General features: G+C 36.0%; 2 protein-coding genes across 2 annotated transcripts; one reads left to right on the top strand and one right to left on the bottom strand.

The window, feature by feature from the left end:
- On the top strand, positions 357–2,288 carry LOC107632157 (nodulin-26). Its single transcript, XM_016335832.2, has 5 exons — positions 357–755; positions 829–1,053; positions 1,372–1,569; positions 1,780–1,841; positions 1,928–2,288. The coding sequence occupies exons 1-5, from the start codon at positions 630–632 to the stop codon at positions 2,139–2,141; spliced, it is 825 nt and encodes a 274-aa protein (XP_016191318.1). The 5' UTR covers positions 357–629; the 3' UTR covers positions 2,142–2,288.
- Positions 2,467–5,881, bottom strand: LOC107632156 (seipin-2-like). The gene is made up of 2 exons (XM_016335831.2): positions 4,659–5,881; positions 2,467–3,812 (listed from the first exon to the last, which is right to left on the bottom strand). Exons 1-2 carry the CDS (start codon positions 5,742–5,744, stop codon positions 3,351–3,353), a joined length of 1,548 nt encoding a protein of 515 aa, XP_016191317.1. The 5' UTR covers positions 5,745–5,881; the 3' UTR covers positions 2,467–3,350.

Raw genomic sequence — 11,414 nt, forward strand, 5'->3', positions numbered from 1 at the left:
AATCTAAGTTAGATTTAATTATATAAATATTTATATTTATAGTATCACCATTAGAAATAATTGCAGTTAGACTTTAATTAAGTGATAATATATAATGCCTTTTAATATGCTATATTAAATTTCTGATACGTAAAATTGACTAATTGAGAGTCCAAACTGACAAAAGAAATAGAATGATAAACACGAATTTAATTGAAAGTATACGTGTACTTATTATTAACATTTTTATTACTAGTCATCAAAGAAAAAGGAGGAAAGTCGTATCCACTTTTATTTTGTACCGCTTTCCCGGGAACGAAAAGTCCATATAAGCTTTATCTACATTATTATTGTATTTTATTATTGATTCACCATTATTTTGGCTTTCGTAGTAGAAAATCAAAATCAAAATCCACCTACCGTGTCTATATCTCCATAGCTTCCAAATATGTAAACACTAAACAGATCACATCGCTCCAAAATAAACATTTTGGTTTTGTTCATCTATATTTGGATTATCTGATCTGAAAGCATCTCTATTCCAACTCCCTTGTTGAATTTCGGCACTTGCGTTGTGTGTGCGCTTTAATTTTCTCTCATAACCTAAAAACATTGTTGAAGCTTAATACAAGGATCAAAGGTGATTAATTATGGCTGCGAATCCATCGTCAGAAACAAATGGAAAGCATGAAGTGGTTATGAATATAGACAACAACAACAACGAAAACTCGTCATCATCACCACCCACCTCTCTCCCTGTCTCTTTGTTGCAGAAGGTATTACTTATTATTAATTCTGATCTTTCTTCACAACCTATCTGGCATAACGTAACATGAGATTTGAATACAGTTTGTGGCAGAAGTGGTTGGCACATATTTCTTGATATTTGCAGGGTGTGCTGCGGTGGTTGTGAACAAGAACAACGACAATGTCGTTACACTTCCGGGGATTTCTATTGTTTGGGGATTGGCCGTTATGGCACTCGTGTATTCCATCGGTCACATCTCTGGTGCCCACTTCAACCCTGCTGTTACCATCGCTTTTGCTTCTACTAGAAGGTTCCCCTTCAAGCAGGTTAGAATATTAGTGATAAAGACAAAAAGTTAAACAGGAATTACTACGAGGAGTGCTAGGGTGACAGCAGATTTTGTAAGTTGTAGCCATCAATAGTGTATTTAATGGTGTGAGATTTCATCTAATGGTGAAAAATCACTCATTTTTCTTTTACTGGCTAAGTGCTGGCCAGATTTTAATAAATCTGCTGGCTCCCTAGACTTTTCCAATTACTATTAGAGAGTCAAACAAACAGGTTTATCTCACACTAGGGCATTAATTACCAAAACCATGTGACACATGTAGGTATAAATTCATGGCTCCACATTAATGTTGTAGGTACCGGTCTATGTAGCAGCTCAGGTTGTTGGATCTACACTTGCAAGTGGAACCCTGAGATTATTATTCGATGGGAAGCAAAACCAATTCGCAGGAACACTCCCAGCTGGCTCTGATCTACAAGCATTTGTCATCGAATTCATCATCACTTTTTATCTTATGTTCGTCATATCCGGGGTCGCAACCGATAGCAGAGCGGTAACATCTAATTTTCTTTCTTGCTTGCAATGTTTTCTCTTAAATTTTTTATTATTAGGTAATCAATTCAGTAGACTCTGATTCTTACTAGGGCATAAAAAATGGTACATGATTTGACGAATAGTTGTTATTACATGACACGGCAGTTGTGAGACTGAGAGCGCATTGGACGGCTTATTATTTATTGTAATTTAATTTTGGATGATGTAGGTAGGTGAGTTGGCTGGGCTTGCAGTTGGCTCCACGGTGTTGCTGAATGTGATGTTTGCAGGGTACGGTAATGGTATTATTACAACATTAATTTATGATGATATTTTGGAAGGAAATAAATAATAGAGTAATATGGTGTGAGTGACAGGGCAATAACAGGGGCATCAATGAACCCAGCAAGGAGCATAGGGCCAGCAATAGTGCACAATCAATACAAAGGGATATGGATATACTTGGTAGCTCCAGTTTTGGGGGCTGTTGCTGGTACTTGGGTTTATAACGCTCTCAGGCACACCGCCAACCCCCCTTCTCGTGTTATTAAAAACACCGCTTCTTTCGTCAAAAGACAAGCTAGTCTTTAGAGTTTAGACTCATGCCCAAATTGTATTACTATATCAATTCTCAACATAATGTTATAAATTATCAAGTCTAATTTGGTATGATTTCAGTTGGGTTAGTTGTGTTAATATTTTCCAAGCAAAGAGGAAAAGTTGGGTGTGTGTTTGCAAGTCTTGAATTGGCTCTGTAAAATCGTCGTGGTGGGGGTGTGTGTCTCCAAATACGCAGAAATAAAAAACTTGGGTCAAGAAACAACAACTGAAATGGAAGACTAACTCATCATGCAAAAACCAAAATTTCAACAAGTTTCGTTATAGGACAACTTTTACATGTTGAAATGAAGAGACAATCATTTATGTTTGAGATTAGTTAGTTGAACTTGACAGGTAATAATAATAATAACTTAATAAGTGCTCCACATTCCACAATAGTAGTAACTTATTTTATTTTATGCCTCTCAGATGCTGTCTTGCTCTTTGAAAAATGAAAAATTAGAGTGTGTAGGGACCCAAATCTATTACTACTAGTACGCATGCATTTAAGGGATGATTGAAATTGAAAAGTAAAACAAGCGATAACTGAGTCAACTCTGAAGCAGATAAGATCAGAGTTATGGAATATGGGCTGCATCAAAAGATTGTCTGATTCACATGCATGATGCATCAACCCGGAAACCACCAATGTTTCCTGGTGTTTTCATTCTCATTAAAAACCCGTGAATGTGATCATCAAAATTTAAACACGACTTGTTGCAGTCATCAACTCTGCCTCTTCTTTTAAATAAAGAATGAGAATATGAACATTCATCAATGCTCTTCTCAATTCATTTCAGTTAGTAGTATTTGATTCATCAAATATCAAAGAAGAATTGAATTAGGGTTCTCAAGGCCCACTGGCTTCACTTGGGTTTTCCTGGCACTAGGCTTTAGTTAAGCCTACATTCCATTTCAAAAGCCATTTCTACAATCAACTAATGACAGGGACAAAAAAAAATGGAAAAACACGAATCAACTGTAACTGTCTGAATTCTTAGATTGTACTCGTAACATTCTTTGATTGAAGAGTACTCTCTATATTTTATTATAAATTACATAATGTAATGTGAAATAAAACATGTATACACTGCTGATAGGAAAGGAAAATTAGGAAGAAAAAATGAATTCAACATGTCAGAACATGCTAGCTTTACACTGTTAGGAGAAAAAAAAATGGAGGGTGAAGAATGTTTTACTTTATTTACCATTACGAGGAGCAGGACCTCTCCTTTGCCTGGATCTTGGAATAATGAAAGGCCAACAACACACTAGGAGAAACAGAAACTGCACAAAGAATGTTGTCATTGCAATCCATATGAATAAGCTTATCTTCCAATTCCATATGATCCTCTTGTAAAATGGGAGTTGTGCCTCAATTACCACAGATGAATCATATATTTGAGGAAGGCCAGCACCATGTATATACTCTGATCGTGGCTCAAGGGTAACTCTTAAGCACGAAGTAGGTTCCTCCCTTTCAACAAAACCGCTTATCTTCACGTCCAGAGTCTGTGTTTCTGATGCATAACCAGTAAGAAGAGGAACAATATTGACTAGAGTCGTCATTAGCCGGATAGGTTCACTTCTAAATTTTAACATGCAAGGTTGGCTCAAACTTGCAATTGTTTTACCACTATATGTTAGAAAGTCTGTTCTGATCTGCAAAATAAGACCAAAATGAAAGTCCTGAAAAAGTAAGCAAGATAATAATAATAATATTATAGCAATGCTACATGGCCAGCAATAATACGTGAGCAGTATTTGTCATCGTCAAGGTTCTAATTCTTCAAGTGCCGGGATACTAGAAGGAAATGGCAATTTTAACTGAATGCACCTTCATATGCTTGAAGAAACTATGAAGAAACACCAATACAATTATAATATATTCTTGAACTTTGACTAGTAGATCTTAAGCTGTTTTCAAGTCTCTTGATCAACATGGTGATAAATAAATATAACAGATACAAACATTTCAGCCAAACGTTTTGGCTGTCGTGCAAAGGCCAACCAAATGCCTGCCTCTTAAGTCTTAAGGGGAATGGATCCTCTCCCATGAAAATAAATTTCACTTGATCTTTTCATGTGTTTATTTTTACCATCGATTGAGAAGGTGGAGCCAAGCATGAGGCTCAATGAGAGAAGGTCGTGAAATTCTCACATGAAAATATCCATATAGTATCTTAATAACACAACCTTGACACAAAAGTGGACTTGCCAATTACGGAAAAAGAGCAGTGCTAATAAATCTATTGTTACCTACCAAAATTTTACAAAGACAAGGGCACTAAATTAAGACAGCATGAAGTTGCATCTAAGCACACATAGCTACATTCAAAAGTGGATGCTAGAGGTCCCAGATTAGGTTATTGATATTCACCATCAGAGGATCCCAATACTAACTAACGTAAGAACCATATGCATTTAAATTAAGTGAAGATGCAGAACTAGCAAATCTTCACAACAGCAAAGTTTGCTTACAATGAAATGAATCAGATAAATAGGTACCTGAAATACCCCAAGATTTCTATTGTAACCTGATTCGGGCACTTCCAATGAAACAGTAACCTGCACATTCTGTTTAGGAGGTAACACCCTTTGACCCACCCACTTACTAGCTGCAATTTCCTTCACTGAATCATGGCCACCAACAACACCAGCACACGATATTAGAGGCACATATGCCACAGGACTCTGCTTGGTGTAGTCAAAGTTGAAACCTTTTATCAATTGGGTTGGCTTCTGCGCTAACCCGCTGACCACAAACCCACTAAAAACAAGTGAGGAAACAGCAAGAGCAAACAGAACGCAACACACGACCATAGACCACAAGAACCCCCATCCACACCTAAACGCAACGTTCCAGAATGCTTTCTGATCCTTAAAAATTACCCGAGCTGGAATACCAACGAACCCAAAGGCACAACCCAAAACCTGAGTCGAAAAACGAATACCCTTTCTCCATGTTCCGAAAGGGTCCACGATGAACATGCAAGTGTGGACAGTGAGCCACAATGGAAACTTTATTAACCAAATCAAGATTTTGATTTGAAACAAAATTGCCCTAATTACAAATCCCGTTGCATACTCTAGCGTATTCGACGGAGGAGAATCGACGAGCCTCGGCACCTCAGAGGAGTCAGCGGAATCAGCAAGAACATCGTCTTTTGCAGATACAGCTGTGGTTAACGTCGATTCCTCGCCTTTCTCTTTGGTCACAATACTCGCAGATGGAAAAGGAGGAACCTTTTTCTCTTGAATCGAATTAGGTTTCGCGGGAATCTCCTCAAATTCGGAGGCCTTGATTTCCTTCAATTTTAGGAGGTTCCGATGATGCTTTTGGGAGCTCTTTCTGGCGTCGTCGTCATCGATGATTTCACTCCGGGAAGCGGTGTCCGTAGATTCCGTAAAGAGAGATGGGGGGCAAACGGAGCGGCGGCGTAGCTTGGCGGAGGGAGGACTATAAAGAGGGAGCGGGGGCGGTTGAGGATCGCAGAGAGCGGGAGCAGAGGCGGAGAAAGGTTCCGGTGAGTCATTGGCGTGGCCGTCGGAGCAATTGAGGGTGTCTGAATAAACGTCGTCGTTGGGGTCCATTGAAATGCGATTGCGAATGTGGAGGCAAAGTTAGTTGGTTAGGAAGTTATTCGTTATTTCCGGTTGGTTATTCTCAATTCGGCTCTGCCTCCCATTTTCAAGCAACAACGGATAATTTGCCTTTCATAATTTTCAAAAAATTGAGTGAACTACTACTTGTTTATTTCTACTCACAAATGTTCAAAACGTTCTTAAATTTATTTATGAAAAAACAAAATTAATTTTATTAATTTAATTTTGATGTATCGTGTGTAAAGTAGTTTTATAAGTATAACTAATTACGTAATACACATTAATAAAAATAATTACTTTTTACATTGATCCCATGAATGGTCATTTAAACGAATGGATATAATAGTCACAAAAAAAAACGAATGAATATAATTGTACCACTATATAAAATATTTTACACTATTAGTATATTAAAATTATACTCTTAATTTTATTCTCATAAAAAATAGAATTCGATTGACAAAACTATTTTAATATTAAAAAATTACAAAAATACTATTTGTATACCAGTTTCAACCACCAATTTCAACCACGATATACAAATACGATAAAATACCATATACATATACGGTGTTACAAAAATAACCACAATACATCTACGCGCCAAAAAAGAATCATGATGCGCATCGCCATTGCTCCGCAGTTTATTCTCTTCTCCGTATCGTTTACTCTCCTCTTCTTTGTGCCGTTCATCTCCTCTTCTCAGCACCGTTTTCTCTTCTCTTCTCAGTGCGCTTCACTCTGCTCTTCTCCTCTTTTCGGCACGCTTCATTCTCCTCTTCTAATCAAAGGTGAATTTTTCATATCAATCAATGCATTACGTTGATTTATTTTAGTTCTTCTTATTTTAGGGTTTTAATTTTATTTTTATTGACCAAAATTAGAAAATTTATTGTTTATTGAAGTAAAATTCAAAATTCAAATCCAAAATTCAAATTAACAACTCAATGGAATCTATAAACTCTTCACTCTTATTTTCTCAGCGCCCTTTACTTTTCTCTTCTAATCAAAAGTAAGTTTATCTCATCAATCATTTATCAATTTAATTTTATTCCTCTCTTTTGATTTTTTTTTTATTCTAGAGTTTTGATTTTTTTAATTGTAAATTTTGTAGCCAGAATTAAGAAAGTTTTGTTGTTCTTTCAAGTAGAATTCAAAATCTAATAGATTAATGAAACACTAATATTGAGGTTTGTACTTTACCTAGCTAGTTCATATGTAGTTAGCTGATAGTTTTATAGGATTAATGGATTGGTAAACTTATTTTTAATGCTGATTTGATTTTAGTCTCTGTTCATAGTACTTTAGACTTTGATACAAAAAGCTTTTTAATTAATTAAAAGTGTATATTTAAGTGGCTAATACTTTTAAGACACTATTTTCTACACAAAATTTTGGATATTGTATATAGTTGTAGTTGCAGATAAATATTTAAATGGCATTATTAAGATTGCATGAGATAAATAGGTCTATTCATAATAAGTTGTTAAATAAGCTTATTTTCAATTATATTTTTTTTAACACCCAAATATTCAAATCTTTATATTCGAGTCATAAGTCAATGATAATAAGGTGGTACTGTAAATTTTGAGTAATTAGTAAATAATTAATCAATAAATTAATTATTATTCAAAGAAATTAGAAAATTAAATTTTATAATTTAGGGAAGTAGAAATATTAAAAAATACGAATTTTGACACTAACTAAAAAATTTTAGTCCAAAATCGAACTAACGAATCAAACCGGTCAAACTGGACCCAAGGCCCACTTATATATACTGGAACCCAACCCTTCTTCCCCATTATCCTCGTTGGAAGCACGCAGAAGAGAGAAACTACGTCGAAAACCCCAAACCCTCCTTAAACATTTCAATTCCACGTAACTTTCAATCCGGAACTCTAATTGACGAGCCGTCAGTGACCACGCGTTTGTCTCGGAATTCTATATAAAACCCACCGAACAATTTGGTAAGAATCTAGCGATTTCTCACTCAACCACTCTTCTTTAATTTTGAAATTTAAGGTTTTGATTTTGAGAGATTATGTGGTTTTGATGTTCTAGGGTCAAATTAGCTCGTGGATAGTGAGGGCCTTTGTCCATTTGACTCGTGGGTAATGGTAAAAAAATCCTAACCCTTGTGAATTGGTAATTTAGTGAGTTAGTTCAATGTTGATTATTGTGATATTGTATGAATTCGATCGTGTATCTTGTTGAATTGGAGTTAAATTGGCGGGGACATCCGATAAAATTGGTGGATATTGAAAGCTTTGAATTAAATTTTGGGAGTTGGAAATTCAATTGGTGAGGAGTTGGAGCTTTGGAGCTTGAGAAACAGTGGATAATTGAGGTATTCCGGGCTTAGGGAATCGACCAAGATGCAAGTCAGAGGTACCTCACTAAGCATTCCGAAGACTATGTGGAAGCGAAGAACTCTGGAGACTTAGGGTTGTATTTTATTTATGTTTACATATGTATATAGATTCCCCATCTTGTATTTTATACTTGTCCCTCTTAGAGGTTGACTTGGAGAAATAGGTTGTCAGTTTTACGAGTCTGGGATATTTTGGGTTATATATATATATATACTCTGGCCGGCCTTTGCTTCGTAGGTCGAGTTCGGAGCTTGATACTTTTATTTCGATTTTGCTTAACTTCTTTTTCAAGGCTCCTAGTTATAACTTCTTTCAACTATATCTATGTACGTATTTTATTTTTAGAGGTTGTAGCACCTCACCACCCTTGATTTACGTCCTATCAAGGCTCCTAGTTACAACTTCTTTCAACTATATCTATGTACGTATTTTATTTTTAGAGGTTGTAGCACCTCACCACTCCTGATTTACGTCCTAGGCGTAAAGCTCTGTGTGGTAGGGTGACACGTATGTATAAGTTGAAAGGAAATATTAAACGAGAAGCCTGAAAAGGAGTAAAATAAAATTGCAAACAGAAACTCTCACGTATTTATAAAATAGAAGATAAAGCACATCTTAAAGCGAAGATAAAGATAAGGAGTAAGGAAGGATAAGATAAGGATAGGATATAAATATATAACATAAGTAAATAGCCACTATTCGTGACCCGCAAAGTTTAGGCCGACTAGAGTTACAGAAGTAAAAGCAGTTGACAACTGAATTTTCTATTTCTCCCAAGGATACATTATCGCCTCTATAGGAAAGTTTTTCAAAAAGGAATAAATACATAATATAAGTTTTTCAAAATAAAAATGGAGATACTCTAAACAAAATATAAAAAGAATCCAATGATCTTCGTCATCTCTCAAATGAAGTACAGTTCACTGTTGAGTACCTGGACCTGCATCTGAAAATTTAGAGATATATACGGAATGAGAACTCCCAACCCATGAGTTCTCAGTACGGTAAACATGCTAAATAAATACAATGTATTATAATAAGAACTTATTAAGGATCTTAATCTCCCTTTCATCAATTATTCATCCTATGTTCTCACTAATCCATAACTTAAGCAACTGTCCTAAGGGATACTAAGTCTAATTCAATCTCTCATCTTTTTCAATTTTCCAACTTTCAATTCGTTGCAGAACCATGACCAGAACCAACACCAACACCAGCTAATTTGACTCAGTGATTATATATCAATACTTCACATCTTCACCAAACAAGTGAAATCACTTCACTACGTCTATCCAAGGAGTTCAAATCATCTCATTCAGTATTCATCATTGTTAATCAATCATTTTATCATTTCATTTCAACAAAGACAGCCCTCAACGTCAAACCAACACCAGCATGAAGGACCTCTCAGTTGTACAAGCACAAATAATACAAACAAGTAATACACAAGTAAGAAAAATAAGGCAAGTAACATTTAGTCATATAACATATTCAGTTAGGCAAACTAATACAATTAGGCAAACCTAAACAAATCAAACATATGCAAATAATGTATGCCTATCATATGGCCAATGAACTCATCTATCGGTTATACAGCCAACCCGACACACCCGATAGCTAACCCAGATATCGTCTCTCAACACAAAGGGAATCCTCAACCTTCAAGAAGAGAATCCTCAACCTGTCATTTAGAGAGAGACTGTGATGTAATGATAGAAAATCCTCAACCTAACTCATTCACACCACAGCCAGGAATCGAATAAAAGGGAATCCTCAACCCTTTCCATTCAATTCTCCGATGTTGCAAGAGAGGGAATCATCAACTCTGCTTGTCCACTGCAACAAGAAAGAAAATCCTCAACCTCATCTTGTCCATTATAGCAAGAGAGAAAATTCTCTATCTCAGCTTGCCTATCAGTGAGCGGGATCCAACCGTCGTCCTCACCATTTCAATTCGAAACTCATTTCAATTCAACACAAGCAAACATACCCGCAATCCGAATTAATCATTACAAAATTAAATCAAAGGGAATACTCGACCTTCTATTCAACTCTTTAGTACGACAAGTGAGGGAATTCTCAACTTCAAGCTCGTCTACCACAACAAGAGAGGGAATCCTCGATCTCAACTTGCCTTTACGTGAGCGGAATAACACCACCATCCTTACAACACAAATTTTATTGTCTCTTTAATCGTAATCACAACACGAGAGAGGGAATACTCTACCTCAACTCGCTTATTCATCTTGGAATATAGTGCCTGTCACACTTCACCATCATCATCTTGTCCAAAACTTCACTCACTTATACAATATATAACTCGGAGGGAATCCTCAACCTCCCCAATCCGCCATCATTCACCAATTATCAATAACTCACACCCATTGCTCATTTCGCTCATTATCATCATCATTCTCATCATATTCAATCTTCACTCTTCTTTACTTTCATCCTCATCATGCACCACTTTACATATTTTTTTTTCTTAATTTCACTAACTTAACTCTTTAGATTTGGTCTCTAACTCTTCCATTCTTAATTACATCGGCTCTATACTCTTATTGGGACTTATAAAGGTTTAAAAGGCTAAAAGAATGGTTAAACGACTTAAAAAATACACTTTTGTAAAATCTAGAGGTTATGCGAATGCATGCACTTGTTCGCGTACGCACAGGTTGAAAATTCTGGTGTCGCATACGCAAGCCCTTGTCCGTGTACGCGAGAGTTGAAAACAACAGCCTTCCCTCGCGTCGCGTGCTACATCCACGTATGCGAGTCTGCAATTTTGACACTTCTGCATTCGCATGCCCCCTTCCGCATACGCGAGAGTATTGGATAGAGCTTAATACCCGCGTCGCGTGACACCTCCAAGTAAGCTCGATATTGCAGAATTGCAAAAAGTTGTTAAGTGAAAAATTCAGTTTTTGCACCCAATTTTCAAACCTTTTCATATCTTTTTGTACAAAATTCATTTTTAATCATTCTTGAACTGTTGGAAATATCAATAAATGAATTTTCATAAAAATTCAATTTGAAAAGTTTTCTAACTCCGAGGTCTGAGTTACAGCCCGCAGAAATTGGTCAAAAATATTTTTTTTTACCAAAAGTAAAATTTACCAATTTTCCAAAGATTCACAAGTCTCAACCATTTTCAATCAATAAAGTGAACCTAAATCAACCAAATCCACATATTCACACTCAACCAAAACCAAACCTACTTCATTTACTTATTCCAACTCAAATTTTATCCACTTCACATCTAAATCATCAATTCTCAATATCCTAT

The sequence above is a fragment of the Arachis ipaensis genome, chromosome B03 (genome assembly GCF_000816755.2).
Source record: "Arachis ipaensis cultivar K30076 chromosome B03, Araip1.1, whole genome shotgun sequence".
Classification (NCBI taxonomy): Eukaryota; Viridiplantae; Streptophyta; class Magnoliopsida; order Fabales; family Fabaceae; genus Arachis; species Arachis ipaensis.